Here is a 13,727-nt window from a genome sequence, read left to right as displayed (position 1 = left end):
AAATAAGTCCTTCTGTAACGTACTAGTAAATTGGACCTTGTCCCCTTCCTAGTTAGTGAACTGGTCCTTGTCAGTTAGCTAATACACTGATCCTTCTTCAGCTAGCTAGAAGGTAAGCTGGTGATTCATTAGTTAGCTTTTTTAAAATCAATTGTTAGCTAGTTGTTTTCTTTGATCAGCTAGCTAATTTGTAAAGTGGTATTGTTGTCAGTTAGTCCTTCATCAATTAAAACTGGTATATTTATCAGTCTGTCCTGCATTAGCTAGTTAGGTTAGTCAGTAAGCCAAACCAGTCCTTTTTCAGTTAGCTAGTAAACTGCTCCTTTATCTGTAAGCTAGGCAGTAAACAGCTAGTTAGTTAACTGGTTCTTCATATCGCCAGTACTTAATCTGTTAGTAAACTGATTATTTAAAAAAGGGTATTGCATCAGCTAGTCCTTCATTTTCTTGGTAGTTATTTCACTTTTTATTCATTAGCCATCTCTTTGGTATGCAGTATCAGTGTCTCTTTAAACATGTCCTGAAAGAAACATCTAGTTATTTAGCTTTCAAGTTAATAAATAAACACAAGCTTTTATCCAGTCCATTGTCTTATCTGTATTTTGAAAGTTTATTTTGATAACTTTAAAGCTCCTCATCTCAACCCCAGTATGAGGAAAAAAATAAATAAATTATCATATAATGTTTTTATAAACTCGTCCGTCCTGACTGAAGTTTCATGAAGCCAAACTTTGTCTTATGGGTCGAACAGGAAGTGACCAAAGTTTCCTCATCCTCCTCACTGATAACACACTCTCTCTCTCTCACACACACACACACACGTGCACACACACACACACACACACACACTCCCTGCTCAGTTATCTGTTTCTCCTCTGCTGTCACTCTGACACACACACACACAGAGGGAGGTAGATAACTCTGTGATTCCACTGCTGAATTTTTAACGCTGTTGTGGAACTTTTTTTTTTCCAGGCGGGTTACTGTGGCACCGGGGTACTGTTACACCGACAGAGACACACAGAGAGGGAGAGACAGAGACAGAGTTCAGTTCAGTTCTGTTGTTTTCTGAGGCTGGACGGACACAACACTGTTCATGGGGTGTATGGTAAGTTACTCCATCTGTCTATTACATGTTGTTTACTGCTGATGTTTTTAATTCTTAAAGTTTGTCAGCTGCCTCTTACAAACTTCACACTTTAATTATTCTCACTCACTTGTGAAATGTCCAAAAACCAATTCACATTGTATCAGCACACGTGATTCTCAGATATTTTTTCACATTTAAAAAAAACATGTGAAACATATTTTACACTTTTGGACATTTTTGGACACTTCACATGTGATAACATTTCACAGGAAGACATTTTACACGTGTAGTTAAACTTGTAAATGTGAAAACAAACATTTTGGATGTGTTGTTTTGGAGTTTGTGGTCGATCTCACTTTACTGAAAGTGCCTGAAGTTGTTTGTTTAGTCTTTTCAGTCACACACTGTGTGACATTTTACATGAGAGATCGGTGACATTTGACCTCCTGACAGTCTGAAAGGGTTCTCCTGAATGAATGAGCACAAATTTAACATTTAATTACGAGTGGTAACAAGTAATTTTTGAGGATTTTGGAGGACTTTTTTTTTTAACTATTACTATTAGGGCTGCAACAATTAATCACTAAATCAATTATTAATCAACTATTAAATTAATCATAAACTACTTTGATAACTGATTAATCAAGTCATTTTTTAAAGATAATAATGTCCAACCTCTGAGATTTCTGCTTCTCAGACGTGAATATTTTCTGATTTCTTTACTCCTTTATGACAGTAAACTGAATATCTTTGTGATTTTGAACAAAACAAGATATTTGAGGACGTCGCTTTGGGAAACTCTGATGAACATTTTTCGCTATTTTCTCTTATTTTATAGACTAAACAACTAACTAGATTGATTGAGAACGTCATCAACTTATTAATCGACAATGACATTAATCGTTATTTGCTGCTGCAGCCACAGTGACTAGTTCATTAAATACCCCCAGGGGCAGGAGATCTGACTTGGCTGGACTCGACCTCACCATCACTGACTGTCGTACTTGGCACCTTCATATACTTGAATTATTTATTGTAGGAGGTTTGTTTGTGCGTCTGTGCTCTCTTATGCTTGCTAGACGGTTTCATAGGTACATCTGGTCTAGAGCTGCAACAAATGATTATTTTCATCATCGATTAATCTGTTGATTATTTTTTCTGTGAATCGATTGTTTATCGATTAGTGGTTTAGTCAATAAAACGTCAAAAAATGGTGAAAAATCATTGATCACTGTTTTCCAAAGCCCAAGTTTGACGGCTTAAAATGTTTTGTTTTGTCCAAAACACAAAGATATTCAGTTTACTGTCATTCAGGACTGAAGAAACCAGAAAATATTCACATTTGAGAAGCTGAAATCAAATGAATTGGACATTTTTTATTAAAATGGACTCAAAACGATTAACCAATTATCAAAATAGTTGGCGATTAATTTAATAATCAATTAATCGTTGCAGCTGTAATCTGTAATCACACTGTACCCCGATTTAGTCCAACTAACAGCAACTTTAAAACATCATTAATGTAAAGGGATGTAGTCACAGGAAATCTGCTTCCTGTGTAAATATCAGAAATAAATTCCCCTGGTGCTTCTGTCATCAGTCTCTCCCATCTGTCTGACTGTTTCCAGACAAATCTGGATAACTCGGAGCGACTTTGACCCGCTTAAAAGGGTTTAAAGGTTCAGTATGTAAGACTGGTGGATCTATTGAATGTAAATATGGCAGAAATTAAATATGGAATGGGTTTATTTCACGATAATGGCGTACTCACCGTACATTATCCAACTTATGTCATAGTTACTCACCAAAAAAATCAATAATTTGGCACAAATTATTAATTTTAAAATGATTTTATTGATTTGAAAATTATTTAATTGCTCCTCCAGAGTCTATGATTAATACTGTATCCATAGCAACGGTCTGTTCTTCATAGCAACTGTCTGCTATACAGAAATAACAGGTATTAAACCAAGCCATGTAATAAAATAGTCACAAATATGCTTTCATTAGTGTAATCACCTGATAATGAGAAAAATTGTGGTCCTCGTCCATGGTGGCCGCCATGTTGAATGGCACTAAATCCTACACACTGGTCCTTTAAGGGGCAGTTCGCCCCAAAATTAAAAATACATATTTTTCCTCTGATAATCATACAAAGCAGCTGCAGACCGTATCAGAAAGTAAAGAATCATAATGCACATTTTCTATCCTGGCATTCCCGTCTTTTCTGATATATTCCACGAGGCTTGAGATTTTGTTTTTTACAGTCCCTGTAGGATCACAGAGAAGAGTTTGAGAACTCTAAGAATTCAGCGATAAACAAAACAAACTTTTCCTCTAGTCTTCCTCTATCAGTGCAGAGTCCTACTTGACACACGTTGTGAGGGTCAAGTGTATTTTGACCCTAAAACCAGGCAGAAAATCAACAGAGCACAGTCCCCCTCTCCTTTCTGAGTAATTTGATTTGTTTTTCTTATTTATTTGTCTTTTATTTAAGGAAGGCTCTTGTGATTAAATATTTCTTTTATAAGACGGTCTTGGCCAAAATGGCTAAACAGCACAAGGTTACATTTGCACTTTTGGTGTGACGACTCTATAGGGTTTCACAGATGTCAGTGTGTACGGACCATTCCCATATCTTTAGAAGAACATGCTCCTCAAAAATGAAGCAAAAACATCTCAATCGCCCCCTGGTGGCTGGTTGCAGTACAGGCAGTACAGTACATCTGTTTTAATGGATAAGACATGGGCAACAAATGCAACAAATATTTTATTCTTATCATGCTGATTTTTGTTCAAGTGTTCGTTTTTTAGACCAGTTTGGTTTTCATTAGTCGGCCCGTCGACCTCGATCACCACTGCACAGACAAATGATGTCACCTGTACAAGATGGCGGTGTTCATAGTGGTGATATATAGTGCTGTTTTCGTCCAGTGGGAGGAAGTCCATCTTTATTTTTGTCAATGGTATTGACACACCCTGAAGTAGTCGAAGTTAAAGCACTGGAGGTCAGCAGAAGTGTTGGTCAAAACTCAAGAACTTGCAACATGTTTCAGCTTTACAGTAAACCTGAAATTAGAACTTAAAAAGTTTGTTTTAAAAAGTAAAAGACTTTGTTTCCTTCATCGCACCAAAGCAATTCTCTGTTTTTGGTTGCTTTGAATGTGAATTAAAAGCCATTTTCAGAATCTTAAAGACCAAAGTGAACCAGACTTGATTCTGAAACTTGAATCCTCCTTTCTCGTCCCTCAGGCCCATCCTGTCCTGATGCTGTTACCGTAGCAACATGACTCTCAACACCCAGAGAGAGAAGGAGCCCCTGCGGCGGCGAGGCAGCACGCCGATTCCTCCTGCCCACTTCTACCAGCACCCGTCCTGGACTCGAGACCCTCGGCCGCCCAGCAGCACCCAGCCCGACCCCGAGCAGCCCCGCACCCAGCGCAGCCACCCTCCTCTGGGACAGTCGGCGTCCTACCACCCTGGAGACAAGTCCCTCCACTACCGTGCCCAGTGGAGCTCGGACTCGGAGGACGACTCGCAGAGCGACTCGGACTGTGTCTACAGAGTGGTGTTGCTTGGCGACCATGGTGTCGGGAAGACCAGCCTCGCGGGAATCTTTGCTGGGATCACAGAGAAAGATGAACAGCCTGGAGGTGGGATGTTGTGTTTGGTTGTCTGATTAGTTTATCTGTTAATCCTTAATGTTCTCACTTTAAACAAATACCATAAACAACTCGACGGCCACTCAGAGAGCACAGACCTCTGCCAAGGACAAATGTCTTCTCTTACAATGTTAACAAAAGTGAAAAATAGTTTGTTTATCTGCCCTGCAATTCAGATCCATTCCAAAATTTAATAGGTTCTTCCCTGGCCTGTGCTACACTCTTCCACCAATTTTCACGAAAATCCAGCCAGTAGTTTTTCTGTAATCCTGCTAACAGACAGACACATGGCACCAAAATCAAAACCACCTTGACCGAGGTGCTAAAATGCATTTTTGCATAGTTCAACACATTAACAGGGGTTTTGCAGTCTGTCATGGTCTGGTAGCTTGTGGTGGCTAATGTTAGCCAACTTGGTCCCATTTTATTTTACAGCACATTAATGAGCTGTAATTTTTATAAAATTAGACAAAAACTAAAAAGAATGTGTTCTTTATTAGACAATTAAAAACACGTTACTCTAATGATATGTAACAAGCTGTACTTTATATCAAATTAGATAGAAATATGTTCTTTTATTAGACTCTAGACAAACACAGTGTTACTCTGTACTTCAACAACAGTAGATCAGGCGTGGTACTCGTTGGATCCTCAACAACTTTCTCCTCTCCTGTTTCTCGTACATAGATATGTTATGTGTTAAGCTCGTCTATGCTTAATAGAAAATCAAATTTTGAAGATGGTTAAAAGATGCAGGGGAACCTTTAAAAGCAGCATATATAGTGACATCTTAACGTAGCTAATATTAGCAAAATGCTTGCTAATGCTTGTTAGCTCGCTAGTTGCATCTCATAGATAATTTTATCAAAACACTAGCTAACAGTCAGTCACAACCTAGCCAGTTAGCTAGAGTTTTGCTAACATGAGCTAAATTGAGATGTGATTATACAGGCCTGTGTTGTTTTTCCAGCTCCCCTAGTGACATTTTTTAACCATCTTCAAAGTTTTCATCGTAGATAACCCTCGTACAGAACAGGAAATGGAAAAGGAGAAAGTTGACTGAGGTTTTGCTGGGTACCATGCTTGTTCAACTGTTATTGGAGCACTGGAGAACTGAGGAGGCACTTAATATGAATCTTGTTCAAAACACTTCCTGCAGTCCTTCCTGGTTGGTGGGAAACTGGTCCCCGCCATAAAATAGTGCAGCACATAACCCCTCTCACAACACGGTGATTCGTTTTTGTATGGGTAAAACAAATAAGTTTTAATTAGTGAGGTTCCTTCCTCTCAGCCTGTGACCTCTGCGCTCACAAGTCCAACAACTTTCTAGAAGTGACAGTCTCTCAGTGTTTTTACCATGTTTTCTTGTTGTGCTTTCACACTCCAGCTCAGTCCTCAGCAGATCAGTTTTCAGTTTCTGTCCCTGACTTTGTTCTGATCATCACAACCTTGACTGACCCGACAGCATTGATCAGCTCCTGTGTCACGTGGTGATTGGCCTGAGGCCATGATTGACAGCCCGTATTGATCCTTGATTGTCTGACAGTGTGAGGGGGCAGAGGCTGACTGTTGCTAATTTTTGAAGCTGACTGAGCTCTGTACCAGATGACACTCTTTGCTTTAGTTTTTCTCATTTTTATTCCTCTTGCTGTAGAGCTCAGAGTCCTGATGCAGTTGTTTGCTACAAGTTATTAACAGTGTTGTTACTGTTGTTTGCCAGATTATTGTTTATGTCCGTATGATCGCAGTTATAATTTGTTGTTTGTCCTCCATGTTGTTTATTGTTTCTAGCCTTGCTTGGGTCGTGGCTCCAGAGACGAAGATGTAGGTCAGCTGATCCACCACTCTAGACTGAAATATCTCAACAACTATTGGATAAAACTGCTGTGAAATTTGTAAAACTCTGACCCCCTGACCTTTCACATACCCCCTTCATCAGGTTTTAAAGCTACAATATGGAACATTTCCACATTGAATGCATAAAAATGTCAGCCCTTTGTTATCCCAAAAGTTTCCAACAAAATTTATTCAAGGTAACGATGCATTTCCTACAAGCTGCTAGTAGCTATAATTCCCTGGAAAATGTCAGACAGATTTTTCGTGATCCCACGCTACTTCACAACATCATCAAACTACGTCTTTTGTTACTGTTTAATTGCGAGAGAGACACCTGGTGGCGTAGCGTGCATATAGTCTGTTTAATGTGTGCGGTTCTTTGGTTTACATTTTTACATTTCCATCACTCTCAGTGTGTTTAGTGCTAATTAGTGTTAGCATTCTATCCTGCTAACAGGATGATAAACACTGTAAACATTAAACCTGACCTTAACATTCAGCTCAGTGCACTGCTGCTCCTGAGTACGGCCTCACAGATTCTCGGTCTCTGTGTTTATTACTTGTGTTTATTGTTTGTTGCAGAGGACACATACGAGCGGACACTGACAGTAGATGGAGAAGAAACCACACTCATCGTCATGGATACCTGGGAGAACGACAAACTGGTACAGTCTGTGTGTGTGTGTGTATTGATGAAGTGAAGTGAAGTTGTGGAGCATTAGGTTAAAGCAGAGGATTATGGGTAAAGGTGGCATGGCCGATTTCAAACCTGTGTGGACGGTTTGTTTTCAGTGTTTCTCATGTTCAGATAACAACAATAATGTTCTCACACTTTAGACTTTGATAGTTTTGTCAAGATCGTAAAATAAAAAGCCAAACAATTTGTTGTGATGATGAAAATACTCTACTCTAAGCTTGTTATGTTTAGATAACAAAATGCTATTTACCAGGAGACTTTTTAAGAATCAGAAATATGTGATTGATCCCTGGGGGCACATTGGATCTCATCACTGTTGCTCCCATTGAGGAATAAATTTAGAAACTAGTCTAGTCTCAAATAGCCGGACCAGATCTGCACAGCACCGAGTCAAATCATCTGCATATTTTACAAAATGCTCTTTTGATAATTTATAGCCCTTTGGTGTAAGAAAGTTTTATCACAATAAGTCAGAATTTGTGAGGCCACATGGTGTTTCTTTGCATATACTTTACTTAAATTATTTTTTTTTTTTTATCACAACACCTAACCACTCAGAAGAAGGCCCAAATGTTGATGTGGATATCTATTATTGATTTTCCTCAGTTGTTAAAGTCTGTGCTTAAGGAAACTTCTGTTACTCCTTCACAATAAATGCCTACCCATGGTTCACCATACAGGGGCTTTTATTGTGAAACAGCAAGAGTACATTCATAATATCTTCATTCAACCTTTATTTTAACTCGGAAATACATACATACAATAAAAAATAAAAGCACTTAGACACAGAAAAAGCCAAAGAGAAACTTACATAAAAGTGGCAACAAGAATTTAAAAAACAGTAAAATCACAATTAAAAATGTAAAAATAAAAGCATCAATAATGAATAAAAACGGTTAAAATGTAGAACACATTAATCAGGTAAAACAGGAACACCTAGAAGTAAAATGTGATACAGATAAAGATTTAAATTGCCCTACGGATAAAAATGAGTCAAGCTTTAAAATGCTCTGCAAGTTGTTCCACGTTGCAGGTGCACAATATGAAAAACTGGATTTATATTCATTCATACCATCTAAACACCAACATATTTCATTTAAGTAAACTTATAGCACAACAAATAAGAGACAGGCTGATAATAGACTCTGGATGAGCAATTATATCAATTATAAATCTATAAAATCTTTTTTAAATTAACATTTTGTATCAAATTATTGATTTTTGGGGGAAGACACATAACCATCTAATAAGCAGGATAATGTACAGTGAGCAGGTTTATTTCTCCACATACCATTATCCCTCACATAATGTATAAAATAATGCAGTAAGTATCAGTCATGGTCTGAAATCTACAAGATAACACAGTACATTTTTGTATTTCATTAATTAATAAAAATTTCATCTAAAACATGTTACTGACCAAGTTAACCATCTATATGAGATTGTAATGTGCATGAAATAATTATACATTTCTACATTTATACAGTTCTTTTCTGACATCATATTTCGTACCTCAGCCGCCCTACTGTCTAAATATCAGCATTAGTTTAAGAAAAACGCCACAACAAAGAATTCAGAGCAGAAAACAACGAGGCTGCTGTGTCTTACATGAAAACATAAACAGCAACACAGAATTATATTAGTGTGTCCAAGTTGTGAATCAAAATCTGGATCTAACAGACATTAAAATGTCTCTCTGTCTCGTCCTCTGTGTCCATGTCTCTGTCCCTGTCAGGAGGGCGAGGACGGCTCCTCTCAGGACGACTGTCTGAAGGTCGGGAGCGCTTACGTCATTGTTTACTCCGTCACCGACCGCTCCAGCTTCGACTCCGCCTCCGAGCTCCGTATCACGCTGCGACGCGCCCGCCAGTCTGAAAACCTTCCCATCATCCTCGTGGGCAACAAGAGCGACCTGGTCCGGTCCAGAGAAGTCGCTGTGGAAGGTGAGGGGTCAGAGGTCACAGGGTGTATGTACAAACACAACGAATTGATACTGATGCTAAGAATTTTTTCCTCTCTGTTTTGTGTTTTGGTTTTTTTTCCCAGAGGGCCGAGCGTGTGCGGTGGTGTTTGACTGTAAGTTCATCGAGACATCGGCGTCTCTACAGCACAACGTGGCCGAGCTGTTCGAGGGCGTGGTCCGACAGATCCGTCTACGCCGGGACGGCAGCAAGGCCGTCGAGCGCCGACGCTCCATCTACAAACGCAAAGAGAGCCTTACCCAGAAGGCTCGGCGCTTCCTGGACCGACTGGTGGCGCGCAACAACCAGCGCATGGCTGTTAAAGCGCGGTCCAAGAGCTGCCACGACCTGGCCGTCCTCTGAAGACACATGTCCACTAGGGGCGTCAGGTTGGACGTGCTGAAGTTCTCTCGATTGTGATATCGTGGATGATGGCGTCTGCGGTGATTCTCGCACTCAGCGAGTCAACAACAGAAATGATGAGCAGCGAACGGGATCTGCGGACAGTTTCGGACTGTATGTATGTCGATGATGTTTGTGACCAATTAATTTTCCTCTTTGACCTCGGGGTCTCAGACTTTTCCTCCACATGACTGAAACATGAAAAAAAAAAAGAGTGACTGTAAAAAGATCATCACTGTAGGGTTAAAGGTTCAGTGTGTGTGTGTGTGTGTGTGTGTGTGTGTGTGTGTGTGTGTGAGAGAGAGAGAGAGAGCAGATGACTGTTCAGGAAGTCCTGTAGTTTCCACTGTGTCCACTGTACTGTCCTCCTGAGGTTTCTACTGTTTTCAGTTCAACGCTGTGCAGAATAAAGTCTTAAAGGAACAGTCCTCTCAAATCATGTTTCATAGACGTCAAATACAGATGAACAACAGTATGATCTATATACACTTCTCATTTCATTTTATGCCTTTTTGTTCATTTTTTATTTATTTTGTATTTATTTATATTATTTCTTTTTGTTTTCATAATTTACAACTGACTGCTCCTCCAGTGATTGTCCAATCATAACTAGGCACAGCAGATAGAGGCTTGTCCTTTTTTTTAGCCTGTTCCAAACACGTTGTTTAAACAATTTATTTATCTGCTGTAAGTAGGGCTTCCCCCTGCTGTTATTTAGGTTGCAGCAACAGCACAGTCTTAACGCTATTCTTTTGTTTGCTTTTGCAAATAACTTAATTTACGATAGATGAAATAATTTGGTGCAGTAACGCTCAGTGTAATGTTTTCTGTGGATGTCACCTCACTGTCCAGCGGCAACTTTATGGTCTGAGCAAGCTAGCTGCTGTATTGTAGACATAATTACACAAGTTTGCAAATGAAACCCTTTATTTCACACCTAGCTATATTGTTAGCTTCAGGCCATGTCTATCAAGTAAACGTGCATTGTACATAGAAGATCACAGAGCAGAACCAGCCAGCTTCCATACAACAACAAAGCTAATACAACTTCTGCTGCAGGATGAAACACGAAAAGCAACATCACAGAACAGTTACCTGCATTATTTAGCTGCTTCAAATAAGGCTTAACGTTCACACAGTGTCTCTCAATACTTCCAAGTTTGAGATCAGTATAACAGTTAAGGCTGTTGATGCTGAGTGTTCACTAAAGAACAGGGACTATTTGACTTCTCAGTACACTGCAATAAAGTTAAAAATCATCTGGCGACAGTTGTCAGTCCAGAACAATTGACGGTTATCGGCTCAAGATTGGAGGCAACTTTTATTAACTCCTGACTAAAACTACCATTGTTTATCATATTATTAATATTTTCATGTATCTTGTTTATTGTAAACAGCACATGTGCAGAGTGAGAATGGAAATCTTGACAGACGAAGCAACAGTAACTGAGGGACAGGGCTTAGTGAATGTGAAGTTGTCCTAAATGATAAAAATAAATAATATTTTCATGCATCTTTTCTTTCTTCCATTATACTCTGACATATTAACAGTTAGGTCTTTAATTCTGACATTTAAACACAGCTGCATCTGTCACGTTTTAGCAACATTGCATCAACGTCATTATATAAAATACAGGAAATGTCATAGAGAGGACACTGAAAAGACTTATCATGGAATATCTGTTGCACTGTAACATTTAAACGACATAGTAGCAACATAACTATTGATAATGTAACTGTGATGCTGCAGAAACGTTTCAACAAATGAAATGTCACCATCACGATGTTGCAGGGACACACTGTGTTTGTAGCAAATTCATTTTTGTTTTTTTTATTCAGCTCTCAAAGTATTTCCTTAATTTTTATCTTACATTTCCCTGTGTTTATCAGATTGTTTTTTTGTATTTTTTTTTTTTTAATTGTTCGTTTAATTTAATGTAAACTTATTAATCAAATCTTCTCATGTGTTTTGTTTTTATGAAGTTGTATTTTATTTTCTACAGGAGCTGCAGGGATCAAACCTCTGTGTTCCACTTGACATAAACACACTCAGGTTGCCACGTCAACCCCCCAGGCCTCCTGGATGTTTACTGTTGCCATGGTGACCTGTGGACCGTTAGCCACACTGGAAGAAGCGGCGGTTTACTGAGCAGTCGTCATGACGACGGGCTTGCACGCTGACACCTCAGTGGGGTTGACAAAAAACAGGCCGAGTGTTTGGCTGATTGATGGGACAGTGCCTTCCATGGGACTCTTCTGCCCCGAGTTTAGCCTCTCAGGCTGCATACAGACCTCGTTGGTAACCATACACGGTCTGATTACCTGCGTTACTGACCCTACTAGGAGACGATGTTACATTTTAATATAGTCCCTTAAACTGGTCCTGACAGATGGACACCCACCACAGAGTCTGGTTCCACTCGAGGTTCCTGCCTGTTAAAAGGAAAAGATAAAAGGAAGCTTTTCCTTGTTACTGTCATCTTAGTTCTTGGTCTTGGCAGGAATTATTTGTTTTCTATAAATAATATTACAAAGAGTGTGGCCTAGACCTGCTCTATATGAAAAGCACCCTGACATAACTTCTGTTTTGCTATATAAATAAAATTGACATGACTTTAGACTTCGACACTGAACATAAAACCCACTGACAACCACTAATGTCTGGCTTTTGTCTTCAGTGAGAAACAGTACAATCATCATTAATTCACAGGTCAAATGACCACAGCGGTCGCAGGTATTTATCGACTCCAGCTCCGATTGGCAGTGATGGACACATGACACCAGGGTGGATGCTAATTTTCATTAATTTCCTAGCTTGTTGCTTCCACCGGTATCTTCTGTCATCTCAGTCACAAATTCCATCTGTCTCCATTCAAGCAGCGCTCGAAAATCATTCAAAATTAGTCTGTATTGAGTTTGAAAGAGGCTGAAGAAAAAGATATTTAGCACCAACAAGTTTACTAAACTTTTTTCCATCCTGTTCGTGACGCCAAACGTAACACGTGAGAAAAAAACAGAGAGGCAAACTCCTCTCCTGGGCACAGTAAGGGAGTCAATTTTGGTGTAACAACAGTTTGTGTTGAACACTGGAAACATTCCTATCAGCACGTTAGCATGTTGATGTTAGCATTTAGCTCAAAGTACCGCTGTGTCCGAGTACAGCCTCACAGAGCGGTTAGCATGGCTGTAGGCTCTTGGTGTGGCGTGTTTCCATGCTAATATTTGCTAATTTGCAGTAAAACACAAGTTGTAACCAAAGTAATGGACAAAATTCTGAATTTGACCTGATAATGGCACTAAATAAAAAGTTAATGGAATAATCCTGAGGGGGACGTGAATGTCTCTAGCAAATTTCATGGTGATCCATCCAGTATTTGTTTTCACTCAAAACCACAAACGTGAATCTGCTTGTTGTTCTCATTCCTAACTTATCAAAAACAACATTTTGTCCCTTTTTTCATTGCTCTCTCCGTATTTACTCTCAGGACCACAATTCTCCTTTATTTCTCCAGATTTATGACATTTTTTTTATTTATCATATTATATATGTTATAATATATAACTGATTAAGTAAAATTAAAAGTATTTAACATAAAAATGCTGTACTTTGTTATTTTCATTCTTTAAATGTCACCAGAAAGCATCAAACAAAGTCTGTGAAACCTCCCCATTTTTAAGGTGTCAAGTATGTCTCATATGTGCCTGTATGAGACGCCGGGGGTCATGCCAAATTTTGTTATTTGACAAGTTGGGATGAAAACAAGTTGATAATGAAAGAGGAAAAGTCAGGAGATCACTTAAGTCATCAAACGTTTATTTTTAGAAGTGAAGAGAAATGAATCCGAGCTGCTGTGAAATAACAACAAACTGGTTTAAATCAGCTGCAGTTTATCTGGAAACCACAGCTGTCAGACTGGCTGTCCCAGTTTTTACTGATCAAATATCCTATCTGCTTATTGATCAGGCATGCTGGTGACACACCCACACACACACACACACACACACACACACACACACACACACACACACACACACACACACACACACACACACACACTTTGGTTGTACAGGGACAGTAG

At 39.1% G+C, this 13,727-nt stretch overlaps 1 protein-coding gene across 2 annotated transcripts; it reads left to right on the top strand.

Moving 5' to 3' along the window:
* The first annotated feature begins 860 nt into the window (after window positions 1–860).
* On the top strand, window positions 861–12,882 carry rem1 (RAS (RAD and GEM)-like GTP-binding 1). Of its 2 annotated transcripts, XR_014772120.1 has the most exons (6): window positions 861–1,108; window positions 4,343–4,743; window positions 7,171–7,253; window positions 9,021–9,228; window positions 9,332–9,762; window positions 11,652–12,882. XR_014772120.1 is itself a non-coding variant. In XM_084739946.1 (5 exons), the coding sequence occupies exons 2-5, from the start codon at window positions 4,377–4,379 to the stop codon at window positions 9,607–9,609; spliced, it is 936 nt and encodes a 311-aa protein (XP_084596072.1). In that variant the 5' UTR covers window positions 861–1,108; window positions 4,343–4,376; the 3' UTR covers window positions 9,610–10,071. The 2 variants fall into 2 exon arrangements, 1 of the variants encoding a protein (XP_084596072.1); XM_084739946.1 differs by lacking the exon at window positions 11,652–12,882 and having other exon boundaries at window positions 9,332–10,071.
* Window positions 12,883–13,727: the final 845 nt, after the last annotated feature.

Source organism: Lutjanus erythropterus, chromosome 2, assembly GCF_056507025.1.
Source record: "Lutjanus erythropterus isolate fLutEry1 chromosome 2, fLutEry1.hap2, whole genome shotgun sequence".
In the NCBI taxonomy this organism is placed as follows: domain Eukaryota; kingdom Metazoa; phylum Chordata; class Actinopteri; order Lutjaniformes; family Lutjanidae; genus Lutjanus; species Lutjanus erythropterus.
This window is presented reverse-complemented; position numbering and strand designations above follow the sequence as displayed.